The 23,709-nt window shown below is 35.2% G+C and overlaps 2 protein-coding genes across 2 annotated transcripts in view; one reads left to right on the top strand and one right to left on the bottom strand.

The window, feature by feature from the left end:
• Positions 1-4,970: 4,970 nt before the first annotated feature.
• The window catches only part of LOC121420633 (nectin-3-like protein), a 32,528-nt gene continuing 13,789 nt past the window's right edge, over positions 4,971-23,709 (top strand). Inside the window, exons 1-3 of the mRNA XM_041615296.1 lie at positions 4,971-5,066; positions 7,520-7,610; positions 8,549-8,893. Coding sequence (XP_041471230.1) covers positions 7,526-7,610; positions 8,549-8,893 — 430 coding nt within the window. The 5' untranslated portion in view covers positions 4,971-5,066; positions 7,520-7,525. The remainder of the gene's footprint in view (positions 5,067-7,519; positions 7,611-8,548; positions 8,894-23,709) is intronic.
• LOC121419952 (THAP domain-containing protein 6-like) lies at positions 13,042-14,827 on the bottom strand. Its single transcript, XM_041614447.1, has 2 exons — positions 14,605-14,827; positions 13,042-14,045 (listed from the first exon to the last, which is right to left on the bottom strand). Exons 1-2 carry the CDS (start codon positions 14,758-14,760, stop codon positions 13,644-13,646), a joined length of 558 nt encoding a protein of 185 aa, XP_041470381.1. The 5' UTR covers positions 14,761-14,827; the 3' UTR covers positions 13,042-13,643.

The following is a 23,709-nucleotide window of genomic DNA, read 5'->3' as shown; positions in this document are numbered from 1 at the left end:
ATGTATACCAGCTCGATGTGACAATGCGGGCACTTGTCTGACACGTCAGGGCCGTAGTCTGAAATTCTCGTTTGTGTGAGTGTGTGCGTGTGTGTGTGAGAGTGTGTGTTTTATGATAACTGATTTCATTGTTTTCTTTTAAGATATATATGATTCATTAATATATTCAGTTAGTGAAAAAATTGAAAATATGAAATGTAAAGTATTATTTGTGATATGGAATGTTAAATTGAAATGTTATGTTACTCTTTGTTCATGAAATCAGAATAAAAACAGTATTCAAAACAAAAAAATTGTGTGTAGAGGGGGGTTCTGAATTAGAAAAAGTGAACCCCTTCCGATACCCATTCCAGTTTAACTCGACTCATTGTTGACGGGAGGGGGCGGTTGGAGTCAGTGGAAACCCTGAAGCTTTCCTACCATCTCATCTTGAAGCTGGAATGAAAAAATGAGGTAACGGATTTCAAAAACCGTCATGTGCTAATGGAATTCTGCTACGAAAAATATTAAGACAGGATAAATCATCATTTAATCAATATCAATTGTTTTGGTGCTGTTTCCACTCTCTGATTGCGCGCTGTGTATTGAAAACTCAACCCATGATAACTCTTCGATTCCTACGCCACTGGCCGGAATAGCGACATCTCTTGGGAAAATTGCATTAAAAAAATAATTACATTGTGTCATTGTTCATGTAGATAGTATTTAATAATTATATCCTGAAGCAGATATCACTTTTTTCTCATACATCGATTGTTCCCCCACAATTCTGCTGGAATGTATAGGCCAACTTGATTTTACATTTGAACGGCCAATTCTGATGTGATTGTCTTTTTTCATGATATCTTATCCAGTCCTAGGTAAGTGAGCATTCATACTTTTCTTTAGGCCTTCACTATTAAACTGAAATTATCAACTTTGTAGTATACATGGTATCGAGCTAATATAAGCAGGGTGACCAAATTTGGACAGTAAAAATAAAGGATTCTTTGAGGTCACATTCGTGGCGTACTGAGCTTAACATGGCGTACCGGGCAAAAAAAAATAAGAAAGCTGCGAGTGAGCAAAGCGATCGTGCAAAATTATAACCTTTTTTATTTAAAAAGAAAATCGAATTTTGTGATAGATTTTGACATAATCCTCAGAAAAAGGTATTACATTTTACCCTATTCTCTTTACCCGCTATGCATATGACAAAAATTGTAATGCTTGAATATTCTCACATAAATGTCTTCGAAATCGAGAAATAGTGGACAAAACAGCTTCCCGGGCAAGGTCAGACGGAAATCGGGGCAAATTGTTGAAAAAGGGGCTGTCCCATTTGAGATCCAGGACGGCTGGTAACCCTGAATATATATAGGTATGCGCAATGAAATATACCGACAGCGAAATTCTATAGCCATGTATCTCTCCATTTTGGTTTTACAAAAACAAATTGCGGAGGTAGGACTTCCTTCCTCTTGTAAAATCATTTAAAGCAAGCAGGGTCTGGCAGAATAATGTAAAATTGAAAGAATGATCTTCGAAAAGTACTGTGTCGATGCATCACAAAATTTTTCAAAACCAATTTGCATATACCAGCATTTAGATTCTGTTAGGTCGCCTGGCGGATCCGGGGGGGGGGCACAGCCGGTCCGTGCTCCCCCTTTTAGATTTTTAGAGGCACAATTAAAATCTTTAATGTTAAAAATGCCGTTAAAACAGAAGTGTGCCCTCCCCCTTTTGAAATTGAAGACCATTTTTTTTTTGCTTGTCCATTTTTTCCTCGGTAAAATGAAACCCCCCCCCCCCTCTTCGGAAAATCCTGGATTCACCCCTGGGTAGATGTTATGCAAAAGCTACATATGGATTTTGCATCCGCATTTAATACTATCCAGCCATATAAGTTCATAGAAATTTAAGTTTCTTATATGTTCTATGGACCTATATGACTTCTTACTTGGTAGACCCCTTGAATTGGGGATTTGTGACGTGATTGAGGTTTAATAGCATGGCAGATCAGTAGGGTAATGGGCCAACAGTTAATTTGAGGAGCCCTGGGGGGGGGGGGGCGTTTCATCACTATTTCGTCCGACAAGTTGTCAGATCTGACAACTTTCCTGGATTCTGATTGGTTGAGAAGCACTAATACCATAGTAACTGTCGGATAAAACAGGACTTGTCGGATAAAACGTCTGACAAGTCCTTTCATGAAACGCTCCCCTGACATGGTATATTATGGAGCACATTTTCTATTTAAAAAAAAAGGCTACGAGCGACCAAAATGAGCCAGCAAAAAATGATAATTTTGAATTCAAAAATCTAATCTTGTCATAGATTGTGACGCAATATTTTCAAAAGTCACATTCCCTTCTTTCTTTTTCTATTTTTATCCTTTCTCTTAATTTATTATTTTTTTTTTTTTTGGGGGGGGTTCATGGCCCCAAATTCCCCCATCTGTACGTCAGTGTGACAGATGTCAGGGAAATTTGATATAAGATTGAAATCAAAAGCAAAGAGTGTGGTACTGGTCAAGATACAATCATGGTTCCATTGCTAATTGCCCCATTAGACAGTTTCTATACACATTTTTTACAATCATTTAAACTAGAATAAAGGGGAAACGAAATTCCGATGGAGTAAGCACGTGATAAACGGTGTTTCGATCTATTATCAAATATTTCTCTTGAAGTGGTAAAAGATATAAAATCAAATGAAAACAATGACGCCTTGACTTCATTGAAAAATAGAGCCATTATATCATTGACTCTGAATGGGGTGAACCATCCCGGCATCTCTTAAAGGTATTTAATAAGTATTCATTGTATTAATATTCTTATCTGTAACCTTTATTTTACTACTCTACATTGTTACCGTGAAGAAAACCAAACCAAAACTACCAATAATGCGTATACATAATCCCTATGTTAGAAACAAGATGGCTTTAGAAATTATGTAGGCTGGGCGGAGTGACGTTACATCCGCTTAACGACAACAGCACTGACCTGAGTGCGATGAAAACAAATGTCAAATGAAATAATGTCAGAAGCAGCACCGGAAATTTCAGAAAGATTCGTAAACTTCCACATAACGAAATGGGTAAACTCGATTATCACGACGTTCAGAACCTTGACTCTGTCTTCTTGTAAACACATGACATGACATGAAGTGCTATGAATGTTGATAATTAAATAAGTTTTTTTTCTACAGCAATACCACAAGGGTAGCACAACTGCTGTTTTGATGCCTGCCCATGAAAAGGAATCGTAGGCAGACCGGGTGGGATTCGAACCCACGACCTCTGGATTACGAGACCAGTGTCATAACCAGTGTGGAAGCGTCGTGATGTAGCGGTTCTGACTCTCTCCTTGTAATGAGAGGGTCGTGTGTTCGAATTCCACCATGGCCCAGCGTACTTTGGCAAAGCGTCAATCCACATTTTGACCCTCTCACCCAGGTGCGAATGGGGTACCGATAGGAAACATTGTGGTTGGTTTAGCAAGTGTGCGCCTAACAGGCTGCTTGAAATGCTATGAATCCAGTGACCGGGTACTGATAATTGCGAAGCGCTTTGAGTAGTCGTCGATTGATAAAGCGCTTTATCAATGACAATTATTATTTTTATTATTATAATTATAACCACTAGACTACCGGAGTACCCATAGCGACCTGGGTTCAAGTTACCCCATGTAATAAATATCAAATCCAAGGATTCATTCGTGTGGCCTTAATATAATTAAATAAACTATGTTATACGCTTGTGGTATTGTTGGAGAACAATACTACATGGCAACATATACCAACCTATTTAATCATACCAACCTATCAATACCAACACATTTAATTATCTTAGCGCCAAACGAATGAATCCTTTGATTTGATATGAATGTCAATAGTTGTGATAAATAAGACGTAATAGCAAGTGAACTTTTGAATTCAATTTTGATAAATGTCTTTGAACAACTATAAGTTGTTAAATTTTTTAGTATAGGTAGGTAATTCGATTTTTTATTTAATCTATTAGCTGCCTGCTGGCTGTTCAGTTGGTGCCGTCGTGATGGTCACAATGTGACAGGACCTTAAGAGTAATGAGAGTTGTTGGAGTTGTTGAATTAGAGTGACCACTCACAAGATAGTTTAATTGTTTTATTAATATAGCAGTTTGGCTGTGGACTTGAGGGTGTGATGAAATCTGTAGGTCTTGTTTTGAAGATTGATAAAATATGTTTTTGCTTCTCAGAACATTGTCTGAAGCTTCAAATAAAATATAAAGCATGTTTGTTGTGATAGATTACTGTGAATTACAGGACATGTATGATTAGTAATGAGAGTTTGTAATTGATATGCAATTAGGTACTTGCATGTGTACATCCAGTATGCATTTCATTTAATTTATTTCAGGCTCTAGAGTTAAGAGTAAGGGTTGGAGTTAGTTTTTCTTTTTTCTTTTTTTCAAATTTATTTTGCTCTTGCCTTGTAAGATGACGAGTGTTATCAGTAGATAACGAGGAGGTAGATATTGAGAAGCAAGTCAGAGGATTTCATGTCACATTCGAGGTGATGATGTTCTCAATAATTATACACTTTATTCATTATCTGATTTGATGATACAGAAAGAACAGATGAGGGTGCCAATGAATAATTTGTATTGACTTTATTTATTCATTCATTTATCAGAACATATTTATACAGGATAAAAAGATCAGCTGAATTGCTGTTTCACACCAATGTCCTGATTTAACAAGGTTAAAATACAAATAAAGTTACAATATCATGCAAAATGCATATAAATATTTCAAACAGCAGTATCCACACTGATTTTATTTTCACTTAAATACTTAATATGACTACAATCGTATAACAATCATTGATACGATAATATGCATATTACAGATATGATTGCCTTGTAGTTCAATGTACTTCATTTGTTTTCCCGTCTTTGCAGGGATTTTTGTTTTGGTTTCGTTTTCATGGCATTTTGATCTGGCTGGTAATTGAAAGATCGACTACAACTGAATCTGACGACTCTTTCCTATCCTACCCACGAAATTACCCAATCTCAATGTCAAATATATTTCCATGAAACGGTACGTCACATTTGAACACACACACACAAATGATAATTGGAGCTAACATATTATTCAAAATCCTAATTGAGGTTAGCCCGAAATAATGTAATTTATATTTTAAACAACAATTCAATCATTTCGATTTATTACTGAGTCACATAATTAGTTATCTTCAAAGAACGTATTTACAGAAAAAATGTCATTAATCAAAAAAATCTTTAAACAAATTTTTAGTATTAGGCAGTGTATACTGATGCCTATTTATTAATTTTCTTTTCAGCCGGATTCTTTTGACAATCGATACATATTTGTTCTTTTCTACTGCGAATGTTTCTAAAACCATTTTGCAAATTATTCCATATATGCGGAAAGCAAAATTGATAGTTTACCTAAATTGGAGTTATTTTTGTCAAGCTTCACACTTCGCAGTTCTCTGTTTATTATATTGCTGCGATGGCCGATGCTTTAATAAATAAATATTAATAAAACTATGCAGCAGCCGATTATTAACTAAATTTGCAAAAATACACCTATCAAAATAATATTGGAATCGTTTGATTTTTTAGATCACGAAATAAACGAGCAGTGATGAATTATAGTTGTTCAAAGTACAGCGCTTTGATCATATTTGTGTTAAAGCGCTATATAAGTACCTGTTATGTATGTATGTATGTGTGTATGTATGTGTGTGTGTGTAAGTGTGATGGATGACCGTCATTAATCTAGCTATTCTTTTTATAAGTAATAATTTAGGAATCTGTTTTGCATGTCCCACCTCCAAACCGAGTTGTATAACATGCCTTTGACTAACTTTGTTTAGCATAGTCTCGCTGTTTTATATTCCATTCATTCACATTTTTTGCCTCAGTCCATTACGTACATTGTCATTGAGTGTTTTTCCATGTAAGGTTTTAAGGCCTTTTGAATTTTTAAAGTGGATATTCAAAAGAGGTTTTGTAATTTGTTTTCTTTAGCGTATCTTATATTTAGATTAGTATTGCGGAATAATATGATCAACTTCCTCTTTTAATTGCCATGATTGTAGTCACAGTTAATGAAGAGAGACAAGAAAGAGTAGTGGATAAGTGAAAAAGATAATGATGGGGGACAAGGGATTAAAGCAGGAGAAATCAGATACCAGAAAAAAATTCTGCTTATTCATTGCCGTTTATTCCTATTAATGATTTCTAAACAGGGGCAGTTCCAGAATATCATTGTTTTAAATCCTTTATTAATTTGATTGTATTTTCTTTTCAATTTATTTTCATAAGGCCTACCATTATGATTTCAAAAAATATATTTCCTCTCTATCATCTTTTGGAAAATCAGAGGGGGGGGGCTAGAACCCTGCGCCCCCTTTATTGATGATCTAGGCCCGTTCCTTTTGCAAATACATTAACAGGCTTACATTTAACACTTTGCTTCACTTAAATCAATTAACAGCATAGCGTTAATTTACATGAAACAAAGTAATTTCCTCATAGCATAACACGCAGCTGTTTCTGATTTGACTTAAGAGGGCGGTAATCATATTTATTGACAATTAATAGGTTTCTATGTAATAAAGGAAACAACAAAAAAGCACCAAGGAAAAATGAAATATGTCATTTTTTCAATTTGTCCCATTAACATTTTTTTTCTTAAAAAATATTGTTTACATTTAGGTTCATTTTCAAATGAAGACGTCACAATTTACGAAAACTAATTCCGTTTACTCAGTTCACCCGGCGGTCTGTAGGTCCAAACAATTTTAAAGGCCTACCTTTCTCCCCCACGTATTCCAGTATTATCAATAATTCATAACATAATTAATATGCAACGTGTTTTTTACCGCCTGATATTCTTTCCAGAGTCTAATCTCACGCAAACAACAACTATTTTATTTATTTTCAATAGATATTAAAATTAATCCATTTTCTTTTTTAATTCAGGATCTGTTCTTCAAAATTTAATAACAAAAATACTTGATGATTTCACATCATAAACTATAGGGGGCATGACAAGATCATGCTCAAATAACGAAAATTACTGTAATGTTTAATAAATACATGTATGGACGTCGATTGCCACATTTAAAAAACAACCGTTCATATATCCCTTACAAAATCGCAATATTTTGGTATTTTAAAATGCAATAAGCTACAAAGCTAATGTTGCTCAGATATGGACGGACGCAATTTCTGAGTCACGCAGGCGCAAATTAGTTTTCAACTATAAATCAACGTCCATCACAGAACTGGTCTCATGCTCTTTTATCTCCGACAGCTCTGTTCATTAATTTAATCAGAAAATCAAAGACTCCAGGACACTAAGTTAGTTTTAAATAATTAATCGTGTGTTTTAGATGAATATTAGTATACTACTTGATGTTCCTTTATAAGGATTGGACGATAATTGAATTCGGATATTCATGGACAGTTTTCAAATAGTGAAATTAATATCTAAACTAAGTAATCATTGTCTCTTTACAGGCAACAATGGAAATGGTTGCTCCTGCTTGTAATAAGCACCCCGTTATCTTGATCTTAACAGCCATGATTTTGAAGCAGTGGACGCATTCAGGTGAGTACATCTAGGGACGGATCTAACATTAAAGGGGGTGCAATAAAACAAACGACAAACGAAAACAATTTATACCGTCCTTGGGGTGCGTTTTCCGTACTATTTTGTCCATGTGCTTTGCCTTGAAGTGAAAAGCTTTAATACATCGCTAACATAGTAAAAAGAGATTTATTGATGGTGGCATGTATGCTAGAATCTGCTTTACCAAAACATACTATGCCAGCACCTTGCCCAAGATGTTTCATGGATGTACGTTTTATAAATAATAATAGGGCCTAACAGTATTCCTTTTAAAAGACAAGTCCATCGCAACGAAAATTTATGTTTAATAAAAGAGAAAAAAAATCAAAAAGTACAACCTTAAAAATTTCATCAAAATCGGATGTAAAATAAGAAAATTGTTGGATTTTAATGTTTGCATTATTTCACAAAACAGTTGCACATCGTGATCGGTATGCAAATGAGAGGACTGATGACGTCATCCCTCACTGCTCCTTTTTTTAAACATTACATGAAATATTCAAATTTTCTCCGCATTGTCAAGTGAAACTACCGTCATTCCTCCCTAAACATGGGAATTAGCACTGTTTAGTACTATATGGTTCAGTCAAGTTGGTCCTTTTTGTCAAATGAAATAATGAGGGACATCATCTTCTGTCTCATGCTTGTTTGACTTTTTCTATATTTATTCAAATTAACATTTTTCTGGGGTGGAATGGAACTTGAAGAAAAGTAAGCTTCAATAAATATAATTCCCCTTCTCTTTCATTTGCGTGACAGCGCTCCTTACGCAATTTAAAGCATAAAGGCATACTTTGTTAAGAGATTCTAGGAAATCTATGCTTGAATTATACCCAAGAAATTTTTTAGAAATTTTTAGTAATGGTTGTTCAAAGCCTGCTTTCTCATATTTTTCTATACATCTATCTCGTATCTAGCAGTGACAGTTGCTCAGCAAATAGTCGTATCAACTCCTGAACATCTATCCGTCAAAGAAGGAGAGACAGTGACATTGACTTGCAGTTACCAGCCTAAGACGGATGAACTGTATTTTGGCTCTCTCTCATGGCAAAGAGCTTCGAGTGTGCTAGCATCGTACAGTTGTCCTAATTCTTGCAGCAGAACAAACCAAGATCCAGACCAATATTCTTTGGAGGTTGATTTAATTTCAAGCGGCAATTTGACAATTAGAGATGTCTCTTTGAAGGATGATAGTGTGTATGAGTGTAAAGCGAACACTTTCTATGGGATTGCTGGGAGTAGATCCCGCCTCACTGTAAATGGTGAGTATTATAATGACTGACCGAAATTTCCTTGTTATTCGTTAATCACATTTGCATATCAATTCTCCTTTTAATTACTTTATGAATAACCTCTCGGATGATATATCTAAAACATCATATCATTCAACGTTATTTACAAGTTAATAGTATCTAATCCTTACACTGTAAAAAAATAAAGTGCTAATTTCGCACTTACAGTGCTTGTATAGTGACTGCACTACGAGTGCTGAAATCCTAGTTCAAATTCTAACATTTAGCACTTACTTTTTTAGTTAGTAGACTTGTTAAGAGGTTGAACGCTGCATTTTTTACTACAAATGTCCCACTTGGCACAAATGTTCCTTGAGTCAAAAGAAAATGATTCATCCAAAGAGACACGCTGTATCTATGCAAAAAAGCAAGTAATTTGCATAAATTTGCATATTATGTACAAGTAATTCAGAATATATTTCACCAGAACTGCCCTAAAATTGGAAATAAAGACTTAGGGTAAGACAGGGAAGAAAATTGTCTTAAAATAATTGGGATATCCTTGTTTATTATTACCTAATTTACATAAATTATGCAAATTATAATTTAAAACCGAGTATTTTTTCAAGAATCCTGAACTGTTTTATAATTAACAGCAATTAATACAAAATGTCAACATTCTACATGAAAGAGAATATATTAGCGAAAACATCGATATGCTTCATGACAGTATTAGTGTCTTAATTTGCTTAGAAAGAGGGCAAATATGTCAAAATGTATGACGTGATATTGCGCTAAAACGAGACCAAAACAACCTCTATGTCACAGTCACACGAATCGGACAATAAAGCGATCAATTGTATGTCATTCGAGATAACACAATCTCAACACAATAGCTTCCATCGGCTTCTCGTATCGCTTTTGTTGGTGTGTCTCCCACACCATGCACACCGTAAATCTATGATACATACGGGCAAAATGCATTTCGGTATCGGTAAAACACTATCAATTTTGTTTTATTTGTTTCTAATTTGTTTCTCTTGGAAAATTTACAGGAGACATTGCTTTGCAGGTTACTGCTTTAATGAAGCTCTGGCACATGAATCATGACGAATGTACCCCACCTCAATCCATATATTAACTTTGTTAAAGGACAAGTCCAACCCAACAAAAACTTGATTTGAATAAAAAGAGAACAATCCAACAAGCATAACACTGAAAATTTCATCAAAATCGGATGTAAAATAAGAAAGTTTTGACATTCTAAAGTTTCGCTTCATTTCACAAAACAGTTATATGCACATCTTGGTCGGTATGCAAATGAGGAACTGATGACATCACTCACTCACTATTTCTTTTGTATTTTATTATATGAAATATGAAATATTTTGATTTTCTCGTCATTGTCATGTGAAATGAAGTTTCATTCCTTCCTGAACACATGGAATTCCATTTTAACATTTTGTGCTCCAGGCAAGGAGGTCATCAAATTCTTAAAAATTGAAATATTGTTTAATTCAAACAATAAAAAACAAAGGAAATAGTGAGTGAGTGACATCATCGACTCTCTCATTTGGATGTAACTGGCTCGTTCATATAACTATTTTGTTAAAAATAAGCGAAACTTTGAAATGTCATAACTTTCTTATTTTACATCCGATTTTGATGAAATTTTCAGCATTGTGCTTGTCTGATTTTTCTCTATTGATTCAAATCAACATTTTTCTGATGTGGACTTGACCTTTAAAATATATATCTTTTGGAGACCCCAAAGTGGCAAAACTGCATCTCCCCGGCATTCCCGCTACTTTACAAAACCAGTTTGACTTGTATTATCAACTTGGAAAACACAGATGTATGGGACATCAGACAACATGATTCCTGAAAAAAAGTTTTTTATTTTTGTTTATTTAAGCCCACGGGAGCCCTCCGAATTTACCCCATCCCCTCTCCGTATTTCGACTTTAAATAAAAAAATATCATGTTTTAAAGCCATCGGCAAGGCAAATTGCGTTTTTTGGTATAATAAAGCAACTTTTATATCTATATTTTTATATTTACATTCATCATTATTGATATTATTATAATTATTATTAATATTATTATTATTATTATTACTATTATTATTATCATTATTGTTCTGCTGTCTGTAATAGTGCTCTAGCACAGTAAAGGCTATAACCCAACAGGAGCATGCCTAAGATAAACTTTCCCTTTTTGGTTTTATGTATTCAAAAAATAGTGTATTGTCTTTAGAACTCTTAAAAGATTACTTTTGTTTGTATTGATACCTTGGAATAGACTGAGGAGAAAATACTCTTCAACTGACATGTAGAGGAGCTGTGGTAAATTGAAGAACAGCCACACGGCCCTTTATTGATTCCACTCTATGTTGAATTTAAATATTTTGAGAGCCCAATCGGAAGAAAGATACATTTCTACTACACACAGTAAAGCCTCTTTGCGTTCTCCTCTTGAAAAAAAAAACATAGAAGGCATTGTTTTATATCTCATAAAATAAGTTCGTGTACGTGACGGTGGCCTGTCGAAGTTGCCAAAACCGTTTATTTTGTTTTGACAATTTATATTTAGAATATCGTCTAAATGAAGCCCTCATCTGGAAAAGGGCACTTATTAAAGGCAGCATCTACATTATATAGAGGAGGCCTTGGCACTGGGAAGAGGGGGCTGAAGCTTGTTTAATTTCTTGGGACCAAAATTGTACATTGAACCTTTTTTTTATTTTCAAATTTACATCAATAAATTTCACAGGCAAATAAACAAAAAGAATTGCACTTCAAAATGAATTTTTTTGGGTAACGTTTCTTTTTTTTGTCACATCTGCCGGAATTTCAGGCGGTGTTATCTATCGAGAATAATACACGCAGTTCCCCCCCCCCCCCTCTTCCTGAAAATCTTGCGGGTGCTTCAGCCCCCGCTTCCAAGTACCAGGGCCTCCTCTATATAATGTAGATGCTGCCTTTAATAAGTGCCCTTTTCCAGATGAGGGCTTCATTTAGACGATATTGTATATATATATTGTCAAAACAAAATAAAGGGTTGGGCAACTTCGACAGGCCACCGTCATGTACGCGAACTTATTTTATGCGGTATAAAACAATGCCTTCTATGTTTTTTTCAAGAGGAGAAAGTAAAGAGGCTTTACTGTGTGTAGTAGAAATGTATCTTTCTTCCGAATGGGCTCTGAAAATATTTAAATTTAACATAGAGTGGAAGCAATAGCGGGGGGTTTGAGTATTATAGAGATTACGTGTGGCTTCTTTTTTCAATGTACTACAGCTCTTCTACATGTCAATTGTAGAGTATTTTCTCCTCAATCTATTCCAAGATATCAATACAAACAAAAGTAATCTTTTAAGAGTTCTAAAGACAATAAACTATTTTGAATACATAAAACCAAAAGGGAAAGGGTGTCCTAGGCTTGCTCCTGTTGGGTTATAGCCTTTGCTGTGCTAGAGCATTATTACAAACTGCAGAACAATAATAATAATGATGATAATAATAACATTAATAATAATATTAATATAGATAAATATGAAATATAGATATAAAAGTTGCTTTATTATACCAAAAACGCAATTTGCCTTGCCGGTGGCTTTTAAACACGATATTCACTCACAGCCAAAAGGGAGTCTGGGTGACTCCCAATTGGGAGTCCAGCAAAAGGTTGACTCTATGTCAAAATTAACTCCATGTTGGGAGTCATCTGACTCCCCTGGGGAGTCAATATTTCCTGACTCCCCTGGGGAGTCAGATGACTCCCAACATGGAGTTAATTTTGACATAGAGTCAACCATTTGCTGGAACCCCCATTTGGGAGTCACCTCAACTCCCCTGGGAGTCATGTATCATGATATCATGATATATATCATGATATATGACTCCCCAGGGGAGTCAGGAAATATTGACTCCCCAGGGGAGTCAGATGACTCCCAACATGGAGTTAATTTTGACATAGAGTCAACCGTTTGCTGGACTCCCAATTGGGAGTCACCTCAACTCCCCTGGAGAGTCGTCATGACTCCATTTGGGGGGTCATCCAGACTCCATATGTAGGGTCTAAGAGGGATAAGAAACACATAGGGCCAATATTAATAGGCATGAAGCACCTAACATGTCAAAGATATTGAAAATTAACATAGGCAAATAATAAGGAACATTACACAATGATGTTCTTTAATGGTTCCTGAAGGCAAAGTTTTTAATGGTTCAAAATTCTGCACATATTCTGGCCCGCATAAATACAATTGTTGGACAAATTTTGTAAAACAATAAAATACATTAAAAAATGATAAGCACTGAAATCTTTTAATGGGTATTCAATAAGAATGCAGAAAAGGAGTATCTAGATCAAACTTAGCAGTTTTGGGCCCTTATTTACAAATTAATGGCCAATTAAGTAATTTCATGCATTAATTAGTATAATTAATTAATTGAAAATTAAGCTGAATAATTGCCAAATAATTACGTATATATAGTTCTGTAGATAACGTTGGTTGTAATACGAATGCCAATTTTCGTCTTGATCTAGCGGTCAATGACCAAGATCTTGGGAAGAGGGTCTTTTTAGGCATCTAACATCAAGGCGATGACAGTCTCTTTACCAGCCTCTCTGTTTCTGGTCACTTTTCCTGCGAGTGACATGAACGCTTGTTTTGTGAAACCTGGATCACCATCAATCCTATAGACACAAGTCAAATCTTTCTGACGTATTCATAAGCCTTTACCGAGTAGAATAGTAATGTGAATGCAAATGACTTCAGCTCCTCAGGATAAGCAGATGATTTTTTCCTCGATTTATGTACTCAATGATTCTATTCATCACTTCTTTAGGTATGCCGTCTACAGTCCCTTCAAGTAAGGCTGCACAATTTGTAGAAATCAGCTGATCATTCCGTAGCTCATCGACGACACCATTCAGGGTCTCTACCTTTCGTTTCAAACGGCGTGTTCGTTGATGGACTACTTTTAGTTTCTTTCTGCATTTTTCCAGTCTGTCTTCGGACAGGTTTAACCTGCGCGTCAATTTCCGTGGCGAATCCATTGTAGCATAACTGTGCTCAGCCAGAGGATCAGCTGATGTACTTTGCTGTGGCAGTGGACTAGAATGAACATCTGGTTCCTTCAAAGGTGGTGCAGAAACACGGACAGCAGGAAATTTCTAAATATTTGATAAAGAAGAGATAAAATAAAAAAATGTAAAAGGATTATCCCATGCAAAGAACAATTAAACTATGATTAAAAAAGTCCAATCACTAAGAATTAGCTAATTCCATAAATTGTGGTCTTTTAGTTGCAAAGAAAGATTCATGCTTGTTCTCTTTTCATATGCAACAATCATAAATGTGATTTCTGTCAACTGGTGTCCATTAGCCGGTTTTGGTATTCTAAATGTTTAAAAAAGAATACATATAATTTCAAATGATAAAATACAAAAGAATAAAATTAGTGGGGATACAAACGACATCATCAGCTTGCTCATTGTATATTCATAATGGCATGCATAGAACAGTTACACCAAAATAAGGCAAAGCTTTAAAATGTGTTTACTTTGATAGTCCTTGTCCGATTTAGATGAAATTGTCAATGCTTTGTCTAATTTTACTTTATCACTTCAAATCATGCATTTTTCACAGCCTGGGAAGTGTTTAATAGAACTGACTGTGTACACTCACAATAATGTACTTCAATGCAAACCACACATACACGTTACAACATACCTTTTTTAGATGATGAGGTACATGTATATCAAAGATTGTTGGCACAGCAGAATCAATGAGCTGAACACATAGTCCAAACCTATGGAAGCTCTGTTGCGTGAAGTGCTTGGAACATGAAAGAGACCTGGCTGTTGGCATCCATCTGTCCCGACGCATGTTTATCACCCACTGTCTCAAAAGATCTGGGTTGCAGTGAGGAAATCTAAAAAAAAATGTGATTGCAATTATTCGAAGAAAGGGTGACATAAAAATCAACATGATCAAGAGAAAGGTAGACTAGGTAAGTCACGTCTAGGCCAAATTTAAAAGCTTTGGTCTCTGATATGTTGGTTGTTCTGCTAAACTCCGTTAGCTCCACTCACCAAATACAGAGACCGAAGTTCTTGCTCGATCTGTACAGGGAATTAATGGCCATGTGTTTACGTACATACATGTATTGTTTGTTTGCTTGAAATTTATTTCTGCGTTCAACATGTTCAACATAATACAACATAATCAATTATTACATAGATTTTACAATTACATGTATATACATTTTAGACACACGTATCATTTACGATCTCTTTCTGAATATAAAAAAAGTATATGAAAAATATTATTTAATTCAATTTCAGAACGCAGGAAACCGTCGTCATGAGCGACTTGCTTGATGTTGACGACGGCCTCAAATATATGAAGTTCAGATAAAACTGGAAAGTGAATATTCATGTATATGAAGTTCATGTATATGAAGTTCAGATAAAACTGGAAAGTGAAGTTGCACGATAGCCGAAGACGAGTCACTGTTTTTCTGCCTTTTCGGTTTATTTTTCCCTGTCTTGATGGATTTCAGGCCAAAACGGAATAATACTCTTCATTTTGGTAGTTCTTTTCACATATTTTCATGAATAAATATAAAGACATAAATCGATGAGCCTCGTCGGGGGAGATTTTGCATTGTTAACCCTAATATAGTGGCTGCACAATAGCGAGCCATCTCACTGCACTCTAGGCGATACCGCAATACTTACCCGTGTTAAGAAACTGGGACTCCACTCACGCGCATTTGGGCCGCCCTAGCTTAGAACTAAGCTTTCTTTCCGTAAAAAAAAATTATTCTTATGATTAAATAAATATTAATTAATACATGAATACTGTTAAATCGGTACTCACCGGTTCTCTTCTTGAATTTTCTGCCAATTTCCCACGCTGCTGGCTGCAATTCCGCGGTAAATTTCGTCGCCATAGAGAGCTGTTCATGCAACGTTATTTATAAATGGAGCGCCCTTTACGAGAGTTGTTAATGCCGCGGAGAAATCGTTAGGCATTTTGGCCTGTGTTCAAGGCGTAGCTGTTCTATTTTTTTTTATAAAATTATGTGTGAGATCGAAATCTCAGCGAGTAAACACTCTTCCAATATGGAAGAGTGTATACTCGCTGTGATATGATCCCGATAGGGAGGCGCAACACCCCCACCCACATGGGCGCAAACCCCAGGGCCGGGGACATGTCCCCTCACCCAAAATAGTAGGGGGCACATTATGAAATGTCCCCCTACTATTTTTGGTCATGTCGTTCAAATTCGAAATGTATTTTGGAAGAGACGATCTTACTTTTGGCATGCCCCCTTTTTTTTGCTTGTTTGCTTGTCAAATTTCTTTTGGTCAAGATGACCTTCTTTAGAGGGTGATAAACCTTCTTTTTTTGTTTGTTTTTTGCTTGTCAAATTTTCCAGCCCCTGGTCCCCTTACCTTTGGGAGAGATTTCCGCCCTTGCAAGTAGACATATACTCTTGATATTGTTTGCGAATCTGCACGGGCGTCGATCGAGGGCTGGGGATGAGGAAAAGCGGTGAGACGAGAAAAAAAAATAGAACTTAGAAGGGGAAAGGCGACAGAAAAAAAGTGAACGAAAGAAAAATTAATGGAAAATAAAAGGGAAGAGTAAATAGGGAGAAATGTGATGGGTAAAATAAATTATGGGAAAAGAGGACAGAAAAAAAGTGAACGAAAGAAAAATTAATGGAAAATAAAAGGGAGGAGAAAATAGGAGAAATGTGATGGGTAAACAAAATTATGGGGAAAGATTCTGGACGCACTATTCATGTTTTATCATGAAAAGGATAAGTTATTTATCCGCGAGCAGACACTTTTTGATATTGTGATCTGAAACTGGATAATGATTTAAATAGAGAACAATCTGCGTATCTGAATTAACGTGTGTTTTAGATTTCGACCTAGAATTTGGGTATTCTAAGTAACTTTCTTATCATGAAAATCAATAAAGAGAGCGCAAAGCGCGAGCTAAAAATATATGATATAACAAAGGGTGAATTTAAGCTCTGTAATGCAAACACTTTGTGGGAAAATTGTGAATTGTGATGGATCACAGTTAAAAAAGAGCTGATGTATTTTATTTTTATTACTTTGAGTTTTTACATAGGACCGGAACATGCTATGAGGGCATTATGTCATCATATGAAATTGATGACCATCTTCCTATTTCTCTCGCATGGGAGCGCGAAATGTGTTAATTTTATGGCCTGAAAACTGGACATTTAAAGCACTTTGTAATTATGCATAAGAGGCATTATATATCTATCAATGCGAGCAGAAATCGCGAGTCGAAGTTTTTGATAAACTGTCATCAAATTAGTTTGATTTAGAATTAATATTGGGATATACATAACCGACTAATCCAAATGCTATAGCGTGCGGCGCTAGCTGATACGTTTTAACAATCTGACCTGAATAGGGAACTTTTTGAGAACTTTATGGAATACAGGAAAATAATACGTACCTGAAAATTCAAATTTTGCGAGCGCGCAGCGCAAGCAGAAAATGATAATGTTCAGATGATATCACAGACATTTTTACAGAGCACTTTTAAAAATCAATTTGTAAATGAAACAAAATAATGAAAGTTCAATTTCCCAGCTGAAATATGTTTTGTATAATGACTTCAAAGTTTGATTTTTCAAGCTCCATATTGAGCAAGATATGCAAATACCCTAAAAGACAATAAGGCGCGAAGCGCGAGCGAAAATTTTTTATCCTAACAAATAGATTTTAAAAAAAATTATTTTCAGAGTCTTCCCCTAATGTTATTTCATTTAATCATGTTCCTCCTCTTATGTTTGCCTTTCTTCTTTTTTCCTCTCTTTTCCCTTCCTTTTCTTTTTTCCTTTCTTTTTTTTCTTTTTTTGCTCCGCCAATAGGGGGGCCCGGGCCCCTCGGCCCCCCTGGATCCGCCTATGTTAGCGGTTGTAGGTATAAATCGCGCTCTAACGCTCTAAAACTGTGTTCTTTATCAAAAAGCTGTCTTTCATATTCATTTTGTTCGCAAAAGAATATAAAGTTAATTTCAATCATTGTATATAGTTATCCTGTTTATGATAAAAATACTTAGAAATTGGGTTAGGTTAGGGTTATCAAATTATCAGGGCAGAAAATATATATTTTTTTTCTCATTTTGCGCGTCGAGCTGGCACTATTTGATCTGTGTTATTATGTTTTTGATGACATTCATTGTATTCACAACAATAATTATTAAACATTGCGCACGCGCCGTGCGCCGCATGAATTATGTAGATCAGGTGAATAACTTACCGCTACACACGAGCAGTTGCTCTATATATTCTATGTAATATAATATATAGAGCAACTGCCCATTTTTAATGGTCCATAATATACCCACTTTCTTCTTTTTTTGGAACGAGTATGAATTTATCTACTGATATACTGAATGTACAATAAAAGTCATTATCATGTATTTCTTGGCATTTCATTTACTTTTTTTACCATAATTATATCACACAGCTGTTCGCATAGGCCTACGCCGTCACAAATAACAAAACAAAATCTCACTTTTTTTCTCTTTTGGTGGGGGATAGATTTTCCATACGCATACGTACAATTTTTCAAATTATTTTTTTCTGCTATTTTCATAATAAACTTTAAATGATTTCGCCTTTGCACTATTATTTTTTTAAAGACAAAATTACATCATCATCATATCATCGTCACCAACTTCATTCTCATCTTTATCACCACTACCACCATCATTATTATCATCATCATCATCATCATCACCGCCACCATCACCACCACTATCATCTTCACCAAGATAAATCCTGCTTTTTTTCCTTCCTATTTTCCTCTTTTTAGAGGGCACACCACCACGCCCCCTTACTGGATATCCGCCTCTAACGTTTGTTGTTGTATATAAGTTGGCGGATGCCTCATGAAATGAAATAATATAAAATAAGGAAAGGGAAACTAATTAGAAAAAGGACTGAGGAGAAGAAAAAAGAAAGCCAAACAAACAAGAAAAAACAATATCAAAATTTTGTTGTAAAGTCTTCTACGTCAGTTTAATAATTATGTTTTCAATGAAATGAGAACATAAAAAAAATGAAACAAGTAAGATGGGCTATACATCGTAGCAAAGAAATAGAGGGAAGCTCCGAGACAATAAAAAGGGTGAGAAAAAGAAAAGACTTTGAAATACTCACAACACGAGCATAATAAAAAAATTGGAATAAGCAAGGACAAGTAGCTGAGGGACACCCCCCCCCCCTCTCTCTCTAGTTATTTATGTATCAAACTCGCATACACAAGAATTTCTTACTAATCAAAATATTGCGAGCAAAAAGCACGAGCTGACATTTTTTTAAATATTCAAAACTGATAGAGAGACACATTTTAAACAATTCATGAATCATAATAATTATACAACTAGCTTACCAATCGAATCATTCGATTGCGACAAATGATCTGAGAATTAATGCTTTTAGGAATTCATTAAATTAAAGCAAAGTATCTCAACATTAAAATAATTAAGGCGGGCGCAAGGTATCAGCTACTACACCGATAATTTTTTTTTGACATTTGAAGTATTTTCGGTAATCATGAAAAAGATCGGATATTTCATGAAAGCTCAAATCCCGAAGAGCGGAATATTTTTATTAATTGACTTTTTAAAAAAATGTTCTAAGCCCCATTTAATATTTGATTATAAGTCGATGCATTAAAAGCTGAAAAAATAAAGTATTTTGTGTTCCTCTATCATAATTGTCTTTCTCTTTAACCCTGGTTCTTTTTTTTCTGGGGGAAGCATTTTGGTTAAAAAAAGAGAAAAAAGATAATTGCTGGCTTGTGGACGCCCGGTGTGGACGGTGGTAGGGACACCCCCCCCCCCCCGTAGTTACGCCAATATGGGACCAAATGATCCTAAATGTCCGAGGCGAAACTTGTGCAATCAAACGTTATTTCTGAATAAATTAAAGCTTGCGCTGTTCAACTTCAATCTCTTTCAGCTAAATTTGCGATGAACGCTGCGTTATGAAATATATAATTATCAACATCTGGCGAAAAGAATAACCGACCGATCACCTGACGAGAACGCGTATACGTGATCTGCATATCAGGTCCGATCGAGAGTCAGAAGTGAAGGACAACTGCCAAGAAAATCAGGAAAAAGTCGTCAAAATGTAAGTTCCCCTTCATTTCTTTCAATTTTTTGTTACTTATTGAAGCATTAATGTATCATTAAAGCAAAATTTCAACAAAAGCCTCAAATTTAGCTAGTACTTTTGTTGAAATTACAATAAATTTAGATCCACATAAATCTCTAACCCAATTTTAGCACTGATGTCGCCTATGAGGTCCATACATGTAATGTTTGGACCTCATTGGTACCACTCCTAGTACCAATGAGGTCCAAACATTACATGTATGGACCTCATAGGCGACATCAGTGCTAAAATTGGGTTAGAGATTTATGTGGATCTAAATTTATTGTAATTTCAACAAAAGTACTAGCTAAATTTGAGGCTTTTGTTGAAATTTTGCTTTAATGATACATTAATGCTTCAATAATTAACAAAAAATTGAAAGAAATGAAGGGGAACTTACATTTTGACGACTTTTTCCTGATTTTCTTGGCAGTTGTCCTTCACTTCTGACTCTCGATCGGACCTGATATGCAGATCACGTATACGCGTTCTCGTCAGGTGATCGGTCGGTTATTCTTTTCGCCAGATGTTGATAATTATATATTTCATAACGCAGCGTTCATCGCAAATTTAGCTGAAAGAGATTGAAGTTGAACAGCGCAAGCTTTAATTTATTCAGAAATAACGTTTGATTGCACAAGTTTCGCCTCGGACATTTAGGATCATTTGGTCCCATATTGGCGTAACTACGGGGGGGGGGGGGGTGTCCCTACCACCGTCCACACCGGGCGTCCACAAGCCAGCAATTATCTTTTTTCTCTTTTTTTAACCAAAATGCTTCCCCCCAGAAAAAAAGAACCAGGGTTAAAGAGAAAGACAATTATGATAGAGGAACACAAAATACTTTATTTTTTCAGCTTTTAATGCATCGACTTATAATCAAATATTAAATGGGGCTTAGAACATTTTTTTAAAAAGTCAATTAATAAAAATATTCCGCTCTTCGGGATTTGAGCTTTCATGAAATATCCGATCTTTTTCATGATTACCGAAAATACTTCAAATGTCAAAAAAAAATTATCGGTGTAGTAGCTGATACCTTGCGCCCGCCTTAATTATTTTAATGTTGAGATACTTTGCTTTAATTTAATGAATTCCTAAAAGCATTAATTCTCAGATCATTTGTCGCAATCGAATGATTCGATTGGTAAGCTAGTTGTATAATTATTATGATTCATGAATTGTTTAAAATGTGTCTCTCTATCAGTTTTGAATATTTAAAAAAATGTCAGCTCGTGCTTTTTGCTCGCAATATTTTGATTAGTAAGAAATTCTTGTGTATGCGAGTTTGATACATAAATAACTAGAGAGAGAGGGGGGGGGGTGTCCCTCAGCTACTTGTCCTTGCTTATTCCAATTTTTTTATTATGCTCGTGTTGTGAGTATTTCAAAGTCTTTTCTTTTTCTCACCCTTTTTATTGTCTCGGAGCTTCCCTCTATTTCTTTGCTACGATGTATAGCCCATCTTACTTGTTTCATTTTTTTATGTTCTCATTTCATTGAAAACATAATTATTAAACTGACGTAGAAGACTTTACAACAAAATTTTGATATTGTTTTTTCTTGTTTGTTTGGCTTTCTTTTTTCTTCTCCTCAGTCCTTTTTCTAATTAGTTTCCCTTTCCTTATTTTATATTATTTCATTTCATGAGGCATCCGCCAACTTATATACAACAACAAACGTTAGAGGCGGATATCCAGTAAGGGGGCGTGGTGGTGTGCCCTCTAAAAAGAGGAAAATAGGAAGGAAAAAAAGCAGGATTTATCTTGGTGAAGATGATAGTGGTGGTGATGGTGGCGGTGATGATGATGATGATGATGATAATAATGATGGTGGTAGTGGTGATAAAGATGAGAATGAAGTTGGTGACGATGATATGATGATGATGTAATTTTGTCTTTAAAAAAATAATAGTGCAAAGGCGAAATCATTTAAAGTTTATTATGAAAATAGCAGAAAAAAATAATTTGAAAAATTGTACGTATGCGTATGGAAAATCTATCCCCCACCAAAAAAGAAAAAAAGTGAGATTTTGTTTTGTTATTTGTGACGGCGTAGGCCTATGCGAACAGCTGTGTGATATAATTATGGTAAAAAAAGTAAATGAAATGCCAAGAAATACATGATAATGACTTTTATTGTACATTCAGTATATCAGTAGATAAATTCATACTCGTTCCAAAAAAGAAGAAAGTGGGTATATTATGGACCATTAAAAATGGGCAGTTGCTCTATATATTATATTACACAGAATATATAGAGCAACTGCTCGTGTGTAGCGGTAAGTTATTCACCTGATCTACATAATTCATGCGGCGCACGGCGCGTGCGCAATGTTTAATAATTATTGTTGTGAATACAATGAATGTCATCAAAAACATAATAACACAGATCAAATAGTGCCAGCTCGACGCGCAAAATGAGAAAAAAATATATATTTTCTGCCCTGATAATTTGATAACCCTAACCTAACCCAATTTCTAAGTATTTTTATCATAAACAGAATAACTATATACAATGATTGAAATTAACTTTATATTCTTTTGCGAACAAAATGAATATGAAAGACAGCTTTTTGATAAAGAACACAGTTTTAGAGCGTTAGAGCGCGATTTATACCTACAACCGCTAACATAGGCGGATCCAGGGGGCCGAGGGGCCCGGGCCCCCCTATTGGCGGAGCAAAAAAAGAAAAAAAAAGAAAGGAAAAAAGAAAAGGAAGGGAAAAGAGAGGAAAAAAGAAGAAAGGCAAACATAAGAGGAGGAACATGATTAAATGAAATAACATTAGGGGAAGACTCTGAAAATAATTTTTTTTTAAATCTATTTGTTAGGATAAAAAATTTTCGCTCGCGCTTCGCGCCTTATTGTCTTTTAGGGTATTTGCATATCTTGCTCAATATGGAGCTTGAAAAATCAAACTTTGAAGTCATTATACAAAACATATTTCAGCTGGGAAATTGAACTTTCATTATTTTGTTTCATTTACAAATTGATTTTTAAAAAGTGCTCTGTAAAAATGTCTGTGATATCATCTGAACATTATCATTTTCTGCTTGCGCTGCGCGCTCGCAAAATTTGAATTTTCAGGTACGTATTATTTTCCTGTATTCCATAAAGTTCTCAAAAAGTTCCCTATTCAGGTCAGATTGTTAAAACGTATCAGCTAGCGCCGCACGCTATAGCATTTGGATTAGTCGGTTATGTATATCCCAATATTAATTCTAAATCAAACTAATTTGATGACAGTTTATCAAAAACTTCGACTCGCGATTTCTGCTCGCATTGATAGATATATAATGCCTCTTATGCATAATTACAAAGTGCTTTAAATGTCCAGTTTTCAGGCCATAAAATTAACACATTTCGCGCTCCCATGCGAGAGAAATAGGAAGATGGTCATCAATTTCATATGATGACATAATGCCCTCATAGCATGTTCCGGTCCTATGTAAAAACTCAAAGTAATAAAAATAAAATACATCAGCTCTTTTTTAACTGTGATCCATCACAATTCACAATTTTCCCACAAAGTGTTTGCATTACAGAGCTTAAATTCACCCTTTGTTATATCATATATTTTTAGCTCGCACTTTGCGCTCTCTTTATTG

This window comes from Lytechinus variegatus, chromosome 8 (assembly GCF_018143015.1).
Source record: "Lytechinus variegatus isolate NC3 chromosome 8, Lvar_3.0, whole genome shotgun sequence".
Taxonomy (NCBI): domain Eukaryota; kingdom Metazoa; phylum Echinodermata; class Echinoidea; order Temnopleuroida; family Toxopneustidae; genus Lytechinus; species Lytechinus variegatus.
This window is presented reverse-complemented; position numbering and strand designations above follow the sequence as displayed.

Bases quoted from the DNA above. Each gene is read 5' to 3' on its own strand.
- LOC121419952 (XM_041614447.1), bottom strand. From the start codon at position 14,760: ATGCGTCGGGACAGATGGATGCCAACAGCCAGGTCTCTTTCATGTTCC. The intron at 14,046-14,604 runs GTATGTTGTAAC...TCAAATATTTAG, and splicing joins TACCTCATCATCTAAAAAAG to AAATTTCCTGCTGTCCGTGT.